This window comes from Echeneis naucrates, chromosome 16 (genome assembly GCF_900963305.1).
Source record: "Echeneis naucrates chromosome 16, fEcheNa1.1, whole genome shotgun sequence".
Lineage (NCBI taxonomy): Eukaryota > Metazoa > Chordata > Actinopteri > Carangiformes > Echeneidae > Echeneis > Echeneis naucrates.
Genome location: NC_042526.1, coordinates 12,578,215 through 12,601,354, shown reverse-complemented (window position 1 = coordinate 12,601,354; position 23,140 = coordinate 12,578,215). Strand labels below are relative to the sequence as shown.

At 41.4% G+C, this 23,140-nt stretch overlaps 1 protein-coding gene across 3 annotated transcripts in view; it reads left to right on the top strand.

Annotated features, from left to right (window-relative positions):
• The window catches only part of slco3a1a (solute carrier organic anion transporter family member 3A1a), a 29,489-nt gene extending 6,349 nt beyond the window's left edge, over positions 1-23,140 (top strand). The window contains exons 3-10 of one of the 3 annotated variants that reach the window (XM_029523691.1): positions 18,330-18,428; positions 18,556-18,828; positions 19,382-19,546; positions 19,638-19,836; positions 21,190-21,358; positions 21,479-21,651; positions 21,760-21,824; positions 22,261-23,140. In XM_029523691.1, the coding sequence (XP_029379551.1) occupies positions 18,330-18,428; positions 18,556-18,828; positions 19,382-19,546; positions 19,638-19,836; positions 21,190-21,358; positions 21,479-21,651; positions 21,760-21,824; positions 22,261-22,613 (1,496 nt within the window). In that variant the 3' untranslated portion in view covers positions 22,614-23,140. The remainder of the gene's footprint in view (positions 1-18,329; positions 18,429-18,555; positions 18,829-19,381; positions 19,547-19,637; positions 19,837-21,189; positions 21,359-21,478; positions 21,652-21,759; positions 21,825-22,260) is intronic. The other 2 variants (XM_029523690.1, XM_029523692.1) reach the window with 2 other exon arrangements.

The following is a 23,140-nucleotide window of genomic DNA, read 5'->3' as shown; positions in this document are numbered from 1 at the left end:
TGCACACGCGAGTGCCAGGTGAGCACATCTTAGAGCTTTTTAATCTCCATAACAGAGACGTCTGCTGCGTTCAGTCTTCTTTCAAGCGCAAGACGCTGCTGCTGATGTGGCTCTTTGGGGTTTAAAGGTGCATTCAATATGCTTTCTGTGCAAAATCCTGAATGCTCAATGGTGGTCTAGGGATGTGTGTAATTGCTGTGATATGTACGTATTTCCCTATATTGCTTTATAGACAGTAAGTTTAATACTTTCCTCATCAAGCCACGGAGGATTTTCTCTTCCTTAGCTCTTTACTGCACTATGAAATATATATTATGCACATAAAAAAGTGCTCTGAAAAAGTAACAGATATTAAAGTGAGGGAGAAATATTTCTAACACCATATAGATGAGACAAATTCACAAAAGAGTACAAAAAAATAAAAAAAAATTGAAGGGGGGAAAAAGTGAGACTTAAAGACAGATTGCCAAAAGCCACGCTGAGGGAGAGTTTCAGAATGGCTGTCTGAATGAGATCACTGTCAGCAGTAGTGAAGGAAACTGATGATTATCACAGTGGTTTGTTCTGAAGACCCATCAGACATTAAAGGACCAGTTGGACAGAGTTTTATTACGAGCAGTTGGCTACCCTAGCTTAGCGTAAGTACCGTAAAGATGTGAGGAGAGCTCGGATCATTCTGAAAGTAAAGATCCACCTACTAAAGTTCATCAAGTAATAGATTTTATGTTGCTGTAACTGGCTGCTAACTCCATCTACATGTTGACCAAAGTGGCAGGGAATGGACGTCTTCTCATCCTCCTCTCTTGTCTCTCTTGTCAAGTGAAAGATTGATCATTTTCCCAAACTACTTGAGTTAAATTACAAACAGAAAAAAGTTTTTAAAAGTTAGCATCCCCAGCATTGGTAAACCTCTCCATAATGGCCTGTGAGCCACAGCCACAAATCCATCTATAATAGTATGTTTCTTTGTTTTGACTGTGACCAGCCTTTTAATTTGTAGTCCAGACTGCCACATCAGCCTTTGATGGAGTAGATGAGATCTGTTTGCAGAGTGTGTGTTTTGTGTTATCAGCATGGAGCAGAGACAATGACAGTCTGAATGGAGAATGAGTTCAGGCTGACACACACCCTTTCTAATGCATTCACACATAGCAGCATGTGTGGTTGCTTTTTGTCACCCAAATACAGATGTGATCTGTGAACAATGGCAGCAGTCTGTAGTCTGTAGTCTCAAACCAAAGCTTGTTTTCTGCCACTCATTGTATTTATTTGTCCTGAAAATTAACAGTTCAGGCCAAAAAAAAAAACCCCCCCAAAAAAAAAAAAAACCTCTTGGAGCTTTGTTTGAAACAACACAGAGCATGAAAACGTAGCACAAGTAGCGTTGACATTTTGGCACCAACGTAGTGAATTGCTAGCGGTTTACGGAGGGAAGTGGACTGTGAGTGATTGAAGTTTGGCAGGCGTAGGTGGGAGAGATTTGGCTCTGTCCTCCTCTGATAAGCTGAAAGAAGATTTGTAGGAAAACAAGCGGTGAGCAGCAAGGAACAATGTGGTATTGAGTTGCACTCAGCTGATCGTCCTAATCCTTCTGGTGCAGGCATGTCATGTGCCCCCAGCTGCATGAATGGGCCAGATTGTCTGAAATTCTGAGAGATTTCCTTTCACGTAGTGGCAATGCATTTGGATTATTCGTCAGTGTTCAACAAACTCAGCAGCAGAAAGTTGAACTGTAGAACATTTGTTTATTTACTGAATGTTTTGTCTCCAGCTTCAGTCTTGTTTCCTGTTCAGCTTTGTTAACCCACCTATGAGTCCAATAGTCTTAACGTGCCTACACTACACCACCACCACAATTATAAAACGTTTGAAGGGGATAATTGTTGCAAAACTGTGAATCCATCCATCGTCTATGCCGGATTATTTTGCTTCCGCTGAGACGTTTTAGAAGGAGATTTACAGGCAATTGCTAAAGAAACTGTCAGTAATTAGAAATGAAACCACATTTCAAATCTGAGACAAGAAATGTTCTGTTTACACATCAAATGGCTGCACAGTATTGATGTGCTGCTTCGTGTGTAGACTCCTTCACATTGATCTTTTTCACACACTAATTTTAGCGACTTACTTTAAAACAAGCAACCCACTGTTATTCTTTCATAAGTATTTTTCTGTGTTCTTTTTATCACATGATTTCACCCGAAGGTTAAAAACATAATCATTAACCCTGACCTCTGATGCGTGACACCAAAGTGTAATTGAAGCTGCCTTTTTTTTTTTTTTTTTTTTTTAAACACCCTCCGCTGTAACTGTTCCCCATCGCAGTTGTCAAAGCACATTCTTGCCCAGCAATGTGTTATTGTTAAGATTAGGGCCTGAGCTGTCTGGCCAGGTGAGAAGTGTGTGCCTTTGACTCGGGCAACTCCCTTCCCTGTCAGAAAAATGGTATTGCGAGGAGAGCAGAACCAAGAGGGCTAGAGAGGAGCCATAATTACAGACCAATGCAGGAATGCCAACCAGCCAGCCGTGAGGCAGGTCTGAGTGGGTTGGGACGCACATGCATACCACACAGGCCTGTGAAAAACAACTCCTCCAGAGGCTCCGGCTGCCTGCTCTCACTGTGTATACAGCCGCAGACATGGCTTACTGCTGTTTAAACAACTGTAAAACACACTCGGGCAAGCTCTGCTCTGATACTTGCGAGAGCTCTTTGTCTCTCCCTGGTTAAGATATGTTCACTGTCATTGTTAGGATTTTTTAGGAGTATGTACAGCTGTTCGGTGTTCTTAAAAGGAAGTACTAGAGTTGTCAGGAAAGTGGTTTGAACGATGTCACTACCAACACCGTCAAAAAAACAACTCTAGTATATACACATATATTTAACAACATTGTGTTTTTTAGGGTTTTTCCTCAAGTCTAGACGCTGGCACGTCTCAATCCAAAGGAATCTAATAAGATTGGACAGATTGCGTCAACAGGATCTCCATTCCCACTGCTCTGTGACCTTTCACTATCCACTGCTAATTCTGGCTCTTCCCACAGGACCCCCCGACTGCATAAATATACTGTACAGGATACACAGAGCAGGGTTTAGAGATAATGTCCATAGCACAAACTCCACTCAGCTGCCTCGGCACGTTTCAGAGGCTTTCAGGCAGCCTTGGATTTCCTCATTAAAGAATAATGTATACTATACAGCGCCTCCGTAGCAATACATTTATGGGGGAGTTTAAAAGTATGATATTAATTTATTTATCAATGGCATGCCTTTTTATGCAAAATCCATAGAGAGTCTGGGCATTTGGACGCTGCTTGTTGTGAAATAAGTATAATGAATCAATGATCAGGTTCAAAAGTGCAGTTTGAGAAGATTACATTTTTTACTTTAGGGAGACAGTGTTGGTTCAATCGTTGAAAACCAACGAAATTCAATGATTCCTGAAATCAAATTGGGAAAAACAAAAACATAGCAGAAGCTGCTGCACATACACACGCCTCCAGCTGGTCAGTACGCATGCAGTTTAAATTGACTAACAGGGTGTCAGTCCAATGGTGTGAAAAATATTCACTTAAGTTTTAACAGATTAAGCAGGGATGACTGTAGCCTGACAATGTTGTGAACTCCCCACTCATGTTATAAGCTGTGCATGTGTTAGCCTTAATAAACTAACACCAGGTTCACTCCTGCAGACATCATCATAAGAAAGTTTTTTCTTTTTCCTTTTTCAAATCTGTCAAATTTGTTTATGTTAAACTGCATTTGCATGAAGCTCAAAGGTCAGTGTTGAGTCTCTGACTATCACTACTTGCCAGGCAGCAGGCATTTACACAAAAAAGAGAGCCTCTTCATTTTAAATATATATAACTAATAATATATATCTAACTACGTCTGGTGTTTCTGTGTGCATTTATAATATTTGACTGCTAGAAGGGAGGTCTGATAGTAATTGCAGCTAGACTTAAACAGTCTGAACATGTCTCTGTCTCTCTCTCTCCCTGGGCCAAACTACCAAACTAAGAATGACAGCCAAGCTGAGCCACGGGGAACACAAAGGTCCTTTCTTTTCTTTCCATGATGGCCCCTGACAAGATAACTGCTTCTTCCTTGAAAGTAAATTTCTCAAAAAAAAAAAAAGTTTCATATCTCCATATGCTGGAGATATGAAATTGCCAACAGCTGGCTTGTATTCTATTTTCAGACCTTAGTGCTGTCTTTCAACAAATGTCAATATTTCCGTAATGTTGCTGGTATGTTTTATGTTCATTACAGGTCTGCAGGGATGAATTGGGCTTCGGGTTTGGTAGGAAAACTGAAGGCACAGACAAATGTCTTTGAAGTATCTTCGAGAGACTTGTCAATGTTCCTGCAAAAATGCTCTAACTCCAAGCAGTTGCTGCAGCAGGGCGTTTATATAAGCTACTTAAACTCAGCGCATGTTAATGTCATCTTGACGGATTAGATTCTAAATGGGTTTTTCCATCCCTGCCATAAGCTGCATGCCGACTTTGCCTAGCAACACCAGTTTGTTTTATCTCAAGATGATAAACGGCGTTGAAGCCAGCCGCTGCTCCTCTGCATTGCTGTAATGAACTATGTGGGCTCTTGTCTTTCTGCCATGTGTGTCAGTAGGCTCAACGGCACGCAGCGCTACGAGCTGGGTGACCCAAAGAAGTTGACATTGTGCTGCAGGCCCGGCAGCTGCCCTCAGCGAGGTTACTTTTAGTATTGTCCTAGAAGGAGAGCGGGCAATAAACATGAGATTATGTCATATCCAACCAACCATATACAACATGCCGCTGCTGCCGCAATGCCGATCAGTAATCTTCCCCAAATACTCGGGGTATCGCGTCACATAAAGGAGTTGGGAGGGAGCTGAGGCGACATACTGCCGTGTGGAGAGTGACGATATACTCAGTGTGGTAAATAGGAAGTCGTATTGATTGATTAGTGCTGACCCAAGTTAACATATTACATTTTAACCAAGGCAGTTATTAGATTTCTGAGTCTACCTTCCTTCCTTAAATCTCATAAGGTCTTCTCTCAGCCCTGAGCTGTAATAAGGAAAAACATGCTCAGCATACTTGTCTATTGTTGACACCCTGTAATTTTTTTTTTTTTCTGGAGAGAAGTGAGAGTTTGTTTATGTACATGCCAATCTGATAGGCATGGTGGGTGTGCAAAAAATATCCCAAGGTTAATTAAGCTCAGATGGGTGCGGACATGGCCCAAGGTTGATTTTTATTTTTTATCTTTTTCTTTCTCTCCTAATATTCCCTGATTCCTGGCATGTGTCAGGCTCAGAAGAGCTTGTCATCTGGCTGCTCATCTGAAGTGAATCACCTCCCCCTGTTAATCTGCTGTTTTTGTGGCATAGTATGGCAGCAACCCCATAATTATGTCAGTGCATGTTTTGCTACAGTCTGTCCAGTGTCTGACGGATGTCCGTGTTGTAAGCATCCAAAGGTAAATCCCTCATTTTGTTTTTGTTTGGCAGCACATAAGAACGCAGTATGACGTGTATGAATGGGGTTTTAACTTAATTGTTCTGTGATCAGCACCAGCAATATTTCTCTCATTATGCATCATATTATTCACATGGTTGGTGTGTGAAATTAAATTTGGTAGTCCTGTGTTTAAAAGTAATGACTTAGAATGTAAAAAAAAAAAAAAAAATCTCAAAAACAAGATGTGAAAAAGAAAAGAGGCATGGTTGGAAAACATGAGAAACTGCGGAGATTGAACCTGATTATCAGGATGCTGCTGGTGTCCTGCTCAAGGACACCAGCAGCATCCATGATAGCCATAGGTGTGCATGTGAATGTTTGAATGAGAGACTTAACCAATAAGCCTTTTGGATCAAAGTGAGATATAAATTCATTTTGATTTATTGAATGAGATTTGAAGTAAAATGAATTCAAACAACTTTCTGAGTCAAACACTTGATCTCTTCTCATCTGAGCGCCTTTGGGTGGTTGGATTTATTGTGTATATATTGCTGTTCACTGCAAAGTGGCTGAGACACTGATGAAACATACAACAATTACTAATACAATCAAACTGGCATATTTCCAATAAATGTGGCAAATGCTTGATGTGCAACGGCTAAAGTTATCAGAGTGTAACTGGATGAATTACGGCTGCCTGTTTTCCACAATCTGCGGGCCAACGTAAATCATGCCAGAGACAGACTTTCACTGTGGCCTCAAACTAATAGTCAGACGCCTCTCGTCATCCTCTCAGAGATCTAAGACTCTGTTTCTTGTTGTTTGATGCAATAGGGTTTACAACAAGTCAGTGTTCATTTTTGTAAAACTATCTTATTTAATACAAACTAATTGAAGACCACCCCCTGACCTCTACATCTGGAAATTTCCACAAGGCCAACTTCTCTGTCCTGATGAAGCCTCTGGTGGCCCTCAGCTGGGCCATCGGGGAGCAGAGAAGGTGAGTTTGTAAGTCAGATAATAGGTCACACCGCAGTGTAAAAATGGCCATAGATATCAGATTGGAGGCCCTGGGGTGGCCTCAGCAGATCCTGCAGTGTGGCACGCTGAGGCTCTGACAACTGTCATAAGCATGTTTCTCATTTTCTTTCATCTGTAGCACCGTAGCAGTTGAGGCTCAGCTGAAAAGACGCCCTGTTCAACACCCTGCTGAATCGTCTATCACAGTCCACATACTCGTGTGGCACCTCCCTCTTCCCTCTACTTGAAATCTTGTGGCCTCAGTAAACCTCACCACACAACCATGCTGCCTTCTCAGGCAATCTGGGTCAGGCTCTGTCACTGCTGATTAAAAAGGGGATTTTTTTTTTTTTTTTTTTGGCATCCATTGGGGGAGGAGCATGGGGAGAAGAGGTGGGAGGAGACAGCTCGTACAGTAAACACAGCAGCATCGGCAGGCTGTTGCCAGAGAAACGGTTGGCTTTTGTTTTGTTTTTTTTTGTTTTGTTTTGTTTTTTACTGATGAATTGAGATGCTTCATCCTTCCTCTGCTCATGCTGAGGAGGATGCAGCTGTCACTTTGTGGACTTTACATACATTTAACTATTTCTTTTTCAGAATGAAAACTGAGCTGTCCTGACCTTGGACAAGGACTTTGCCCAGGAAGAACACATTCACACTGTGCACGTGGTTTTACCTCAAATCCCAAGCCTCAGTGATTGAGCGGTGTGCAAGTGGTTGCTCTCTGGGCTCCTAGGATTACCCAGAAGCATGTTCAGCACTTAATCCCCATATCACTGATGGTGGAGGGTGAGGGATAACGGAGCCTAATTAAATGGACTCTGATCAATAGGTGGGCTTTATTTATGATGACTGTTTGATCTGCAAAATTTTATTTATGCAGTGGAAAACAAAAGTGGGTCTGAACTCTAATCCACTATGTTGTGTCCCATTTAATAATATGTAAATTGTTGTTTTACAGTTTGATTTTCAGTGATAGATAAACCTCAAATTGTAAATTAAACTTTTATCTGGGGTGGGATTTTTTTTTACGAACTTTGGAAACATTTTTATCTTGTTTGAGAGTTTAGGCATATCGCTGACATTTATGGGTGTTTACTTCTCATCTAACTTTTTTCCTCTTTAAAACACTTGTGTGGCCTACACTCTTTTCAGTATGCACTGCAATTAGTACTCCATTATAGCCAGGGGCAGACATGGTGTGGTACACTCAGTTGTATATTGTGCCCATGCCTTTCACATGTTTCTGGACAAAGTAGTGAATCAGGTTTCTGGCATCTCTGTCCTGATAATCAGGCCAAGCCACCCACTGAAGAAGCTGTTAACAGCTGCTGTCAAACAGGCCCAAACCTCTCTGAGATCCTCAATAGAGCAGCTGCAGCTCTCCAGTGGAGAGACGTATACGCTCTGGTCCTGTGCCCTCTCTCTTCCATGCCGTCATCCTACCACCCGACGACCTAACAATGGGGGCTGTGTGTAGCGCCGTCCTTGCTCCAAGCAAATATCTGAAGAAGGGTGACAAATAGTTCACTGTATCGAGGCAGAACGACAGGGCTTTGCTGTTACATTAACTCCTGCTTATGGTCTCTCCGTCCCTCTGTCCGTCCATGGGTGTGTCCCAACTTTGCTGACCCGGTGTTAACACAGCTGGCAGTCTGACTGAGTCATCTGAGTCAGTACCCTGTTTGAAAACATGCCTGTTCTGTTAATGGAGTCTCACGGCTCAAAAACACCATCGTTATTGTTGATGATGGCTGCAGCCGAAGTTTGCATCACTGTAATATTTCTTGTTTGACTTTTATATCTGTAGCTGTTGCGCAGCAAAGACCCGGCACCACTGATTCATAGAAATACACAGTTCAGGTGCCCGTTTTCATGTTGCTGACGGTGAATTAATTAGCAGTGTAGATTTAAAGCTACATGACACGAAACAAAAACAAATGAAAAACAACTCCAGCAAGGGCGAGCTAATACTGATGACCATTTAGGTTAATGAGGATTTTTACTGCTTCCTGGAATAGTTGGACGGTGATGACACAAGGTTAATTGGACTCAAAGATTAAGTGAGTGCATGTCAGGTTCAGGATGCCTAATACCACTGACCTGTACGGTAGAAGCAGAACCTGATTGCAGGCCAACTTTTACACACAAGAACGATTGCACTTAATGGGCAGTGAAAAGGCAGATAAACAGAAATAAGATAAACAAAAGAGCAACAAGACTCAACCTCTTCTATCACAGTATCGTCACATATATCATGCTAGTATATCATTTAAGGTTCATAACTCACTGTTAGCATCAATAGCGCCATACTAACTTTCCTGCCGCATCACTTCTTTAAAACTTGAATTTCATCAGTGGTTGCATAATAACTGCAGCATTTCTCTCAATTGAGACAAAACTGTGTGGGCCTTTTTTTTTTTTTTTTTTTTTTTTTTGGCAGTGCATGAGTCATTTGCATGTGAAATCTCTAAGAGACCTGTGAAATCGAGCATAGGCAAAACGTCTAAGCCTTCACGAATGGCATCAAATGGAAAGCTTCCTCCATTCTGGGTGTTCCATGTTTATTTAGTTTATTTACATGAGCTTTCTAATATCCCTCATATCTATTTATTGATTTGATCTTATCTCTGCATTAATAATCAGGATGTAGTTTTTATCTATAAGGGGACACACAGGACATGAGCACACTTATAGTGTTCTTTTTCCAAAGTTTAATACTCTCTTACATAATATAACAGGGTGGGTGTAGATTTTTTTTATTTATTTTTTTTGTGGGGAGGGGGGCAGAAAAGCATTTATTTCCATGGCAGGGCCTCACTGTTTTTAGGAAACCTTTTTCTGTCCCATCCTCCGGCAGTATGTTTTACTAAAGTGATTTTTCTTTCTATTGTCATCCAAGGAGTCATGGGAAGTGACAGCTCAGTTGTCGCAGCCCCTGAATTATAAAACAGGACAGAGATCTGTTGGGTGCAGCAGATCTTCAGTTTTATACCACCGATACGTAACAGTAGGAATTCAATGAAACAATATGAAATACGGACAGTAGGGATTAAACTGTCGATTACTTGCGTCAAAATATTAGTTAATGAAATGTCAAACACGTTTTCACATCACAGTATAATGCTCATTATTAGTAAAGCAGTTCATATGTTATTGACAATGCCGTTTTATCTGATGTCAATCAACCAACTGATTTGAATTAACAAGGTTTACGTGCTAATATGCTACTAGATTTAAGGTGGCTGTGGATTAATCATCATTCTGAAATATGACCAAAAAATTCACATTTTCTTTGTATCTTGTTGAAACAGAAAGACAGGAGGTGGATATGTATGTTTATTTGTTTTTGTTTTTTTTTTTGGGGGGGGGGTTTATGACGGATCAAAATGAAAAGCCATTGCATCAAAACAAAAGCTTTCTGGGACATAATTAAACAATGTATGGAAGGATTGACCAATGGATCTGGATTGGAAATTGAAGAAAATTACTTTATGAGCTTGCCCTTTAGATATATTTCAAATTTAAAAAAAGTGTAATAGGCCTAATGAAATGTAATTTCTACGTCAGCAACATGGCTTAAAATATTAAAATTTGACTTTACTTCAAATTTACACAAGCTGCTAATTACTTTAATATTTATCACCAGAAACAAATTGATGATGCAGGAAACAGGTAGCTGCTGGCAAGTTAAGGGTCCAGCAAAGAAGACAAAATAGCCGCACACAATTGATGTGATTTTAAAAAAAGATTGCCCGTTGATCGCGGCCTTTTAATTGATGGTGATTAACACATTAACGCTGAAAGCCCTAATTTAAACGTGTTTATAGTAAAGACAATTTTCATTTATCTGACATTAGGATGTTAAACAGGGGTGTATTTTGTGGTTGACACAAGACGATGTAGTAACAATAAAAAAACTGCATGTACAATCAGCTCCGTGAACGTCACTTGATTGTGCAGCTACGTTAAATGACGCGCTGTCTGAAGTCTAGACCTGGATCAGGAGTTTGTTCAAACAGACTGCCAATCTGAGGGAGTAAAGCCTTCATCAAGTCCTGACGTTGACCTCCCATTTCTGGCTGCTACCTCTCAGAGGCCCAGACTGAGCCAGAGCTGAGTTTAAGATGACAGGGTGTTGAGGGGAAGAGAGCTGTTGAGAAGGCGGTGTGTCAGCTGGCCGCTGCCTGGACGACGTGCTCCGGTAACCCCATTGCTCATCCTCAGGGTCAAAATGCTAATAGTGTTAAACGTGTCTTTAAGCGGCACTTTTAATGCAGCAACTACACGGCCTCATTGAAACCATTTCAATATTCGTCTGCTCCCCCACAAGTTACAGGTTTACCAGACCCGAAGAAGCTGTTTTAATGTCACGTCACAGCCAGACACATTGTGCTGAAGCGCAATTTCAAGTTCTATACATTTTGACGCAAGCGGAAGTTAAGAAAGGATGATCCTGATGTAATGGCATTCGAATGTGAGTGGAGAGCCCACTTTAAGCTTTGGCTTGTTATTTAGGTCATGGCTGCGTGGAGTCAACAGGGTTACTAAAGGGCACAGCTGCCCAACAAATCAACAAACCATTTTTCCTCTCACTCATCGCTCATTTCTCACCAGCAAGTTGATAAGTTTAGAAAATTTTCACTATTATCTTATCTCATATTTGATAACAAACTGAATATTTAAAGTTTTTAAAACTTCTCTTTTGTACTACAGAAAATGACCCTCCAAAAGCAGTTTTTTCTTGTTTGGCTTTCAGTCCATTAAAAGTTGAGCTGCTCATGGGGGAAGCTTTAGTAAATGCACATTGGTACATTTGTTCAAGACCAGTAAGACTTCTTGTCACTTTCAGTGTGACTGTTTCCTCAAAAGTGATTTTGACGTTGATACTAAAAGCCACCGAGGTGAGCCAATGCTGGCTTCCTGGAGTGAAAGCTCTCGTTTAATACTGTTAGTGCCTCCTTAAGGTTAACTGAAGATTTGGTAGTCGTTAATCTCCTCTGTACTTCATCAAGAAAGACTTCACCTCAGAGACAACTTTTGCACGACTTTTGTTTGTTTGGGCTGATTTTACATAACCACTATCTGCATCAATCGATGGCATTAAGATTGTGGTGACAGCATTTAAATCTTATATAATCACAGTAAAGATCTCTATTCCACATAAATGAGCCATTTTCCTCTTAGCTAGTCGGTTTCAGTGGTGGTTGTTCTCATGACATCATAGAGGTTGACCTAATGTCACAGAGTCACTGAGCAAGAGAGCTCGTAAGAAAAATCAGCTGCACCGTCCATAGATAGAGGAGGAACTGGTGCCTCAGGTTGATATTCTTCAAGAAATGTAACATAAGATTTTTATCAATTGGAGAACAAAGGTGACATCAAAGAAAGTACCAAAAAAAAAAAAAAAAAACACAAGACAACGTCAAACTTTACAAAGTGGGGACAAGCAGATGAAATACCTCCAAAATTCCACTTTCATGTCATGTTTTCTTTTTTCCTGCAATGTACAGTTTGTCCTGTTAAATTGAGCACTGCGATTGTAGTTGATAACATGCTGCAAGCACACCGAGTCTGTCTTTCTTATTAGCGGATTTAACAAGCAGCAATTTGAGAACCAGTGAGATTATGTAATGGCTTACTCGAAATGCTTTTTACTTATGAATGGCGTGCTAATACCCGGTGTGTAAATGCATTTTCTTAATGAAATGCTAATGCCACACTGCAGTAAATTGTGAATCATTGGAAATGGGACAAATGCTGACGTGTGCCTTTTTTAATAGCTTGTATCTAGACACTGTATAGCTGATAATAAGTGGGGTGTATTGACTGGATGCATAATCATCAGATAAATATGGGAAACACAAGATCCGAGTCAAACCATCACACATGCAAAGGATGTTTTTGTAGAGATTAACAACTGACATTTGTTGTATGTCTTGTATATCAGATGGCACTTTGTTGTGGCTACTCCACTGCCTGACTGTTTGTACGGATTTTCACGTGGATTAAAACCAGCCTTTGAGTTTTAAGTCTGGCAGATTTAGCAGTTTTAAAAATTACTACCTGAAGTACACCGAATTCAAATGTATAAAATGAGGATTTATTTCACATTGTGACTTTTGTCACTCTAACAGGAGATCACATAAGCATAAGCTGAGTCATTTAGCCTCCCTAGCACACAGTTCCCTGTTAGGCTTGTCAGGTTTACACCGTTAAGCTTCCTCTGATAATTTTCCGTCATGTCATAAAATCAACCCTGTTTTGCATTCGAAGTGTCTCGTCAAAAGACTGTCTCATCAGGACATTGCTTTTTTTGTTTAATTTTTATTTTCTGTGCATCACTGTGAGAGACCTCCCAGACAGTATGTTAGCGAGGCTAAGTGACAGAGCGTTTAATAGGCAGGTTTGCAAAAACTTTATGAAAATGTTTTGTTCCGTTTGCTTGCTGCACATCTTTTTAGAGTACTGTCCTATTATTTTGGTAACACTGGCATGCAGCAGGCAGGATGTATGCCAGATGTTCTACATTAAGGCAAAAGCTCATTATGGTGCAGTCAACATTGTAAACATCATTTCGGACAAACACTCGTAGTAGGATTTAATCAGTTAAATGCAGCTTCATGAGAAGAGATTTCTTTTTAAGTTTTAGCACTCTGAAACTATAAGAAGAGTGTGTTAAGCACGAAACTTGTGGGTTTCCTGAATCAAAAAAAAAATTGTAACTTGTGGTGGTTGTTGCAAACGGCAGCAGGCAGTTCTGTGCCGTTGAGGAGAGCAGAAAAACCATGTGTCCAGGAAGCAGATGGCTGATTGTTGGGCGTGGTGGCTGACTTTCCTGAGTTAAGGTAAATGATGTGAGTGGACTTCACTGGACACAGAGAAAACAACCTGTTCTCAAGCTGACCCCTCTGGCCTGTTCAAGTGTTTCTTCTGACTGTCCTCCTTTGATTGTTTAAAAAAAAAAAAAAAAAACTACAACGGTCAGCAAAACCTGATTTGAGAAAGAGATTAAGTTCTATCAATTTCATGCCCTTAAAATTAAATAGCTACTTTTAAAACAACCTGGACATTTTGTGCAGTCTCTAAAATGACTGTGATTCACCTCCAACAAAAAGTCAGATTCAGGCCGCAGAGGTGGAAAGTGGCTCTTGGTTTTATCTTCAATAATCATTGAGCTCACTTTCAGTTTCAGTCTGGCCCCACACGAAAGTAGCACAAGCTGTTGTTAGGCCTCCCACTTCAGTGTCGCTCTGCTCTTATTTGGCTCAGAGGATTAGTGAGCCAACTTGAGTAGGATTAATGGAGGAGGAGAAGGAATTCCTTTTGTACAGTGAGAGCAGGAAATGAACTGAGGATGGTGCAGCCATAATGCATCTGACATTTCAAGCTTTTCTGTTTAACCTCACACCGTGCTGGTTTATAATCTTGATCACTTTGGCTTGCATGGTGTAAAGGGACTGAGGGGATTTTAAATGTGAGGTACCCTCAGTAGGCCTCTCACTTGGTTCCCCTGACCCAGAAATTATTATTATTTTTTTGTATGATGAGTACAACTTGGCCTTTTGCTCTGCTCTCTTCTGTTATCACTCTGTGCTCGCAGTGCAGTTACGCTCAACCACCTAACAGATGCAGGTGCTCGGACTTGGACACGTGCTTAGTGTGACACTTTGTCATTTTTTTTCTAAACCACAAAATGCTTCTCAGGATACAAAATCAGCCCACAGTATTGTTTAAGCAGAAGTTGTAGGTATCACTTTATTTGAGAGGTTTCAACTTTCCAAACGTAGCACCTGGGGTTAACGCAAATATTTGCAGGCTAGTCAAAATACTCAAAAAAGAATGAGCCTCATGGACAGTAGCTCTCCCAGTCCTTTCTCTCAGTCTCTAAACAAATTAGTGGGAGACAAAAACACGAGAGTCGAGCTTTGTAATTGAATTACATCTGACATGCTCCCCTGAGAGTATAATTCACAGGATACTAAAAGGCTCAGGCGAACTACAACATGAACAAATTAGTTTGTTTTGTACTTATCTTGTAACAGGACTGCTGGAAGGGAAAAGGGATTTCGAGGCAGTTTGGAAGTGGTGTATTACAAAGATTATGGACCATGGCTCTGGTCCTGTATTGTCCTTCATGGAGATTTAATGTGCTTAACTAAGGTTTTCCTTTTTTTCCTGTTTAATCCTGCCTGCGAAATAACATGAAATATGTTCTGGTACAGGTCACTTAGAAACAACGGTCTCCTTATTTTTGCAAAGGTCTCCAGTCACAGTCAGAGCGGGTTTTAAGAAACAAGATCAGGAGGAAGCGATGACGTGGATGGGAAGGAGGCATTTTTAATAGTGAAGTAACCAAGCCTGTCAATATGTGCCCAGGGGAACTGCTGGTGTGAAGCAGACCGAATCAGCTCAGATTCATGGTCTCATGTCATTTATCTGCTGGTGTACACACAAATCTGTCTGCACATACAGTAGAAGAAGTCTAAAGCATGAAGGAGCTGCATAATAAGACTTGAATTCAATCTCGCTTTTGTTCCAAACATTGACTTGGATCATGATTAATGAAGAAATACTCTCTCTTTGTGGAACTTTTGCGTATTAATTGGTTGTGTTCTTGTTACTGACATCATTGCCTAAGGAGGAGACAACGGCCACAGGTCTATCAGATTCACAATAAATGAAAATGTCTTGCCCCTGTGCGCAGTTCATGCAGAAGGTCAACTCAACCGAAGGCACGCTGTGACTTTTTCCTTCATCATGCAAGCCACGAGTTGGTATTTCCGTCCTTTAATCACAGCAGCGCCAACAGAATTCATATTCGCCAGTATGATTTTTGTTCCAAGTGATTAAATACAGTTATGATGTGACTTTGATTGGTGCCTTTGAGCTAAAATAAGATAACTAGCAAATCTAGAATACTCCCATCCATAGGAAAACATTTTTACCACCAGGGAAATTGCTTTGTTTACCACCAGAACTTCCAGCTGTTCACCCAACTCTGAGTTTTAATGCAAGGTTTGGCTAATAATACCCCCCACCAAGGTAACAGACTCTTCCCTTTAGTCAAATTGGACAATTAAAGACAGAACTTTTGTGTTATTAAGGATTTGGCCTCATAAGATGTAGTTTTATCTTCAGCATATCACATTAGTTAGTAGTTGGAGGGATGGAGGGAAGACGGAGAGGGAAACCAAACTGACGCAATGTTACTTCCCCTATTTTTTTACTACAAGATCCAGTTAATGCTCATGCCAGCTTAATCCCATTCTGAAAGACTCATCGTGCTGTCTGCTTTTCCTCTGCTGGCTCTGAGCTCGGAACAAAAAAGAAGAAAGCTTTAAGAAATATTTTAATTAATCTTCCATGAGGACAATATCAGGAACTTCAAAATTGCACGCTCCTTTTTTCTCACTCACAAGCAGCAGACTGCTAAGGAGGCACGGCCTGCCATAGATTAGTGATCTTTTCCACATGCTGGATTTGTGCTATGGTTCAGTGTTATCATCAAGGGCACAGCATTTCTTAAAGCATCTGGGGATGGGTACAGATCTCATAGGAAACATTTATCCCCTCAGTGGTGGCAGTGGCGTCATCTCCTAGAAGGTGATTTCACTAACTGAGGTTTCCTGTCATGAATACAGTTGTGCTGTTGCTATGAGAAGACAACACTCAGTTTCTAAGGAAACACTCAAAACAGAGTGCATCGGACGTAGTTACAACACCACAGGCAAATTTGCTCATTGATTCAGCCCTCCATCATGAAAGTGCTGTTAAACTGCTCATTTTCGCTGGTGCAGACACTCCCTGATGTGCCACAGCAATGCCTGTTGTGTGTATTTGTGGGTGTGACCACCTCTGTGTGTGTGTGTCTTGGATGTGGTTAAAGCGCTGCCATTTCAGCGCAACTCTTTCAAACTTTTTCATTTTTTATTTGGGTTTTTCGACTGTCAGTGGAGGAAATTATCTTTACCTGTCACTGGCCTTATTTATATCTAAAACCTCAGAGGAAGCCTGTTGTGCTCTGACGCCTCATGGGCTCACATCTGTGTCTCTGTTCATTTCCTCACTGGTCTGGCTGTCAACCACAATGAATTTTCAGTTGTGTCCAAAAAAAAAAACAAAAACATCACATTTTCATGCCACAATGAAAGTCTTTTTTCTTTTGTTCCACTCACACCATTTAAATGAGCCTCTTCATACCATTTTATAGGTAGCTGAGTCTCACCTAATGAATCTGTGAGCCATTTCCTTTATGTGAAGATTAAACTATCGTGTGAATGGGGATGAAATTACGTGAAAGTGTTGACTCCCTTCCTATGTGGGTGGTCAAGGCAGGAAGCAGACCATGCATTTACTTTGCAGAGACGTACAGGGCTTAGGGACAATTTCCACATTTCTTCATTAAGGGGCTTCTCCTGCCGGTGCCAGTAGCACCGATGCAGCGATCAACCTGCAGCCAGTAAAAGGGGATGTTGCTAATGCACAGAAGCAGGAGGAGGAAGCAGAGATTGTATAATTTCATTTCAGGCTAACGGTAATTTGAGGCTTTCGTAGGCATTCATGAGTGGCCAACTTCAGAACGAGATCTGGTTTGTCATTGCCGGCTGACATCCAGTCCAACACTCCACGCTGCAGTCTAATAATAACACAGATCACAGGACATAAACACAAGGAGAAATTTGTCTACTAAACCGAGCTTTGAGTCTTCATTATCTGCCTGCAGTCTGAGTCACAGTGCTAGAGTTTCCCCCCGCTGACAGCACTAATGAGGCTTTTTGGATCAAGCTCCACATTTTTTATCTCCAGCTGCCCACCAGGGCAGATTGGGACAAAACAACTGATTTCTGTTGTCAGGTGTTCTTTACTTTCTCACAGTGTGCGTTAACCAGTGAGGATGAGAAGGCAGAGCCATGTCATCACAGCATGCACACTCACTGTTTGCGCTGTCACAACTGCTGCACTTGCCTTGTGGTTTTAACAGGCAGATTTGATCTCTCATGACAGCCAAAATGTTTCCCTGTTTGCTGTCATCCTTCAGCTTGTATCTTCTGGTAGAGCTACATAAAAGCACGAAAGATGTGCAAGTGGGAAACTTATACTGAATCCCAAATATCATTGTACCTTCCCTGATGTTGATGTGTGTATTAAATTGACTCGTTTTTTAAAGGTTAGCGCAGTTGCCCCACAGCCAGAAGGTCAGAGGTTCAATCCCGGGCCTGGGGCCTTTCTATGTGGAATTTGCATGTTCACCCTGTGCCTGCCCGGGATTCTTCTGGGTACTCTTGTATTCTCCACAGTCTGAAGATATGCACATTCAGGTTAATTGGTGACTCTAAATTGCCCCGTAGGCGTGAGTGTGAGTCTGAATGTGAAACAGCCTTGAGACTGAGTGGCAAACTGTGCAGGGTGACCCCGCCCTCATCCAAAATGTTAGCAAGAAATTGGCCCCAGCAACCCCCACCGACCACGATGGCTAAGCAGTTGAAATGGATGGATGGATGAATGGACCCTTTTTAAATTACATAAAATGTGTCTTGCCAGACCAGTAAAATTTTCTCACTAACAAAGAAAACAGTGAATATATCACAGCGCAAATATGAAGCCAAGAAAATAGCACAAATCAAAAGCAATACGTGTGTAAAAGTTGATTATACTTCAGTCCTTCTGGTAAGGAGACATCTTGTTGTAGGCAGTTTTATGGCACCTTCCTGTGAGAATTAGCTGTAATATTACCCGGTCCTAGTTTGGTTGGTACAACATTCATGGCTGTTCCAATCAATTTATCCAGCTTGTTTTTGTGGCTTTAAATTATCTGAAAGCACAACATAAAAGTTGGTGTTTCTTTTGCCTTTTCTCTGCAGGAATACTATTTTCCACGCTGGTGTTCGGCCCTGCCTGTGGTTTCATCCTTGGCTCCCTCTGCACTAAATTCTACGTGGATGCTATCTTTATTGACACCAGTGAGTTTCAATTTTCTCCAGTACAGTGTGTGTGTGTGTGTGTGTGTGTGTGTGTGTGTGTGTGTGTGTGTGTGTGTGTGTGTATGTATAAGTGCGCTTTATTGACTTCCCCTCTGCCTCTCCACAGGTAAGCTGGGCATCACTCCAGATGACCCGCGGTGGATTGGGGCCTGGTGGGCAGGCTTCCTCCTGTGCGGTGCCTTGCTGTTTTGCTCAGCTCTCTTGATGTTTGGCTTCCCACAGTCTCTGCCGACCAAAGAGAGAGAGGAAGGGGGAGAGAGCGAGCAAGTTATGCTTCCGCCCTCTCCGAATCCAGACAGTGAGACTCCAAAGCCCAGCAATGGGGTTGTGCACAACCACGAGCCTGCCAACAGCCCCACCTGCTGTCAGCAACTCAGGGGTGAGCATGCAACACACAGGACAACATATTATAATCATGAATGTTTTTATAAATTAGATATAGCAAATGACGATAGTAAGAAGCATTCATGATATTTCATGATATTTGGGTGATATGACTTTGTTTTATGTGCAGCAAAGTCACTATTAAGATCAGCTGTCAACTAAATCCAGTGGAGGAGCAAAAAGTACAATATTTCCTTTGGTTATGTGTTGATTTAATATGAAGTCTTTTCAAATGGGAGTAATCAAGAAAAGTACCTCAGAGGTACTTGTCAGTGAAAGTTAACTTTGTTCCACCACAGCTGCTACTAACATGTTTTCCCAGTACAGTAAGCCTCAACACAGTGAAAATGTGCTTGTGCATAAACTGCCTCTTGAACCCAAACTTGTTTCAGTCATTGGAAATAGCTCAGTTAGCAATTCTATTTTATTTATTTCTTTTTTGCACAAATGTGGACAAAGCAGCCCCACATTATTTATTATTTCACTGCCTACCTGATTTGATCACTTGACCAGCATCTTCTCATTCTTACTTATTTTTTCATGTTTAGTGATCCCCAAGGTGACCAAACACCTCCTGTCAAACCCGGTGTTCACCTGCATCATCCTCGCAGCCTGTATGGAAATAGCTGTCGTGGCTGGTTTTGCAGCCTTTTTGGGGAAATACCTCGAGCAGCAGTTCAACCTCACCACCACGTCAGCAAATCAGCTGTTGGGTCTGTATTCAGAGCTCACGCATACCCAGTTATGCAGTGCACTACGTAGTATGGCGGTATAACAAACTGATTTTCTCTTTTCCTTTTTAAGGTATGACAGCTATCCCTTGTGCATGTCTGGGGATCTTCATGGGCGGTTTGCTGGTGAAGAAGCTGAACCTGTCAGCGCTGGGAGCCATCCGCATGGCTATGTTGGTTAACTTGATATCCACTGCCTGCTATGTCTCTTTCCTCTTCCTTGGCTGCGACACAGGTCCCGTCGCTGGAGTGACCGTCACCTATGGCAACGAGTAAGGCAGAGCCTGAATATGCGGCAGACATGATTGTTATTGATTGTGGAAGGCCTCGTGCAGGTTATGGCCGGAGTTTCCCGTTCCATTACCTGTGCACTTATCTGTCAGCGTTGTGGGGGGTCTAGAGCCAACTCCAGCTAACTTTGGGGATGAAGAAGGGGTTTTGTCTTTCTAATCTAAATATTTAAATTTCTCCGCTTTAAAAACAATCCAACAGTCAATTATCGTGACAGAGTAAAAAGTAATGAAACACACGCAGCTTCAGCAGGTGAGTAGCTTCAGTTTGTCATCAAAAACAAGCTCAATTCAGACAAAGATACTTTATTTATAGTGAATAAAGCTGGAGATTATATATAATCTCTATGATATAGTCCTGAAATGTCAGTGTGCTTGAATTCCCTAGCTTGTCACATGAATTCATTGTTAATATCTGTGCCCTTGAACCCACATATCCTTATAAATAAACATGAGCAGTTAGTAACAGCGGTGAAAATCAACACTGCTGCAAAGGTTAGAGGATTTCATGCAAGTAAATATAAATTCATATCACTGCTGGCCATTAGGGCACAGTGTGTTTACTTTTTTTGCAGACCACTCGTGTCATGTCACAGAGTCTATAAAAAGTGGCCTTGTGTTCCTGGCTGCTGCACAGACTGAATATGAATACTGAACATAGCAGACTCACCAGTCTGCTTTAAAAGTTACACAGCAAAATGACACTTGATTGGCTTAGTTAACGTCACAAGCTGCTTTATTTTTACAGCATATATCAAACACAGACAAATAGCCAATTCAAAGAGCTTTACATAAGCAGAAGAAAGAGGAGAACAAAGTAAAAGAGAGAAGTACATGAAATAAAGCAAAATACAGACAAACAATGATTAATAGACCAGGAACACAATGTATGATTAGTATATACACAGTTTGGACACAATTTCCCATTCAAATGAATAAGAAAGTGTGTCCAAACCTTTGACTGGTATGTTTGTGTGTGTGTGTGTGTGTGTGTGTGTGTGTGTGTGTGTGTGTGTGTGTGTGTGTGTGTGTGTGTGTGTGTATATATATGATTTAATAGGTTTTCAGTATTTTGTGCTATGGACACAGTTTGATCTGTACTAAAGATGTAAAAGAAAGTCTGATTCCAGGTAGGTCATCCAGAAATTGAACCTTCAGGCTTTTACTGCTTTCCAGCAGCGGTGCAGTGCAGCTTGTTAAGTGTGCTGCAGCCCCACAGTGTCACTGATTAAGGGCCGAGAGCGTTTCTTCGATTTTGTTTGCGTTTCATGCAGATATAGTTGGTACTCGGGGTGGGGAAGGGATGCTCAGGTTTTTCTGTGTGTCGCTGTGCAGGACGCTGCGGGAGGGTGAGAAACCAGAAGCCCAGTGCATCAGTCACTGCAACTGCTTCACCTCCTCCATCAGCCCCGTGTGTGGCTCCAATCGAGTCACCTATCTGTCCGCCTGCTTCGCCGGCTGCTCCCGCAGAGAAAGTGCTCGGGCCACGTCAAATATCTCTCAGGTTTTTAACCCTCGATTACTTTTTAATCAATGAGAGTGATCTAAAAATGGAACCTCAATGTTTTTAAATGTTAAAAACTGTAAAAAGAGATATGAGTGCTCCCTGTAATTTCCTTTGCAGAATTTGTCGGGATGTTCTTGTATATCTGCTGACAGTGAGTTAGCCACTGCGATTCCAGGGAAATGTCAGATGCCAGGCTGCCAGGAGGCTTTCCTCATCTTCCTGTGTATGATCTGTGTCTGCAGTCTGGTCGGAGCTATGGCCCAGACTCCATCTGTCATCATCCTCATCAGGTATGTGTTTTGGATGGAAATGCGTGAGGGTGCAGTATTTATATAGATTTGATCAGTCCATGAATTCAGTTTGGAAATGAAATTTGATTCTTTCTTCTTCCCTTGTAGGACTGTGAGCCCTGAACTGAAATCGTACGCCCTTGGAGTGTTATTTCTTCTGCTGCGACTCTTAGGTAAGAAATGTTAACAATTCAGATCAGACAACACACTGTTCATTTAAAATAGCCCGGGTATTTTTCAGTAGTTACACTTGCTGCAACTGTGACAAACTCACTGCACCACACTTAGATACTATAGATATCCCCCCCTCCTCCTGGCTTCATTTCCACAAGCTAATTATCACAAACTTTACCTGGAGCCAGGCTTGCCGAAACACCCTGAAACACTAAAGCTAGAAAATGTGAAAAGGTGGGAAGTAGTACGAGAGTCTTTTCAAGATGTGTTCACTAGAGTCTGGAGAGTCTGTCTGGTAAACATTTTTTAAACCTGAAAACTGGTGGCAGAAATTAAATAATCAGAACAAAGAGTAGAAACTGCAAAACATACAGCAAAATGTTATTTCGAATGGAAATGGAAATAGAATGAGTTTGTGGGTTTGCTACTTTACAGGATTCATCCCTCCCCCTCTGATCTTCGGTGCCGGGATTGACTCCACTTGCCTCTTCTGGAGTACAGATTGCGGCAAAAAGGGTGCTTGCCTGCTGTACGACAACACAACTTACAGACATCTGTACGTGAGTCTTGCCATCATCCTGAAGGGCATTGCCTTCCTCCTCTACACCACCACATGGTATTGCTTACGCAGGAACTACAAGAAGTACATCAAAGGTCACGAGGGCCACATGACGCCAACCGAGTTCTACCCCTCTCTCACAGAAGGCCCCAAACTGGTCAACAGGACAAAGTTTATATATAATCTAGATGACCATGAGTTTTGTGAAAATATGGAGTCAGTTTTATAGTTTATAAGACAATGTGGACATTCATATTCTCTCAAAGGAATTTGATGATTTCCTTCTTCTTTTCTTGAAAAGATGAAACAAAATGTTTTTGATAAAGGTGATTTATTTAAAATTCCGTTCAGGTCATAGGAGGGGTCGTGCGCCACTTCGCTTCATGTAAAGCTTTTGAAAGGGTCAGTTTTAGTCTACTTTATCAGCAAGGTGTTGTCCAGTGTTTGCCAGTAAATCCCTGCGTTGACTTGGTGGTAGAAGACCTCTACAGTACTGTCTGGATCAGTCATAGTTATTATTAGTGAGTGGACATGATGATACTACAAATATAGTTGCCATACTCTTTTTTAGGTCTGTCATTATCTCAGTGATCTGTGTGGAAAATGACACTTTCCTTTCACTCAGTGCGCTGTGCTCTGTCTGTCATCATCAAAATTAGTTTTTGATGATGGAAGGAAAAAAAAAAAAAAGAAAAGGTCTGGATGGTTCTTCAAATTCTCATTTAAAAGTTGCCAAGTGTTTACAAACTAATAGTT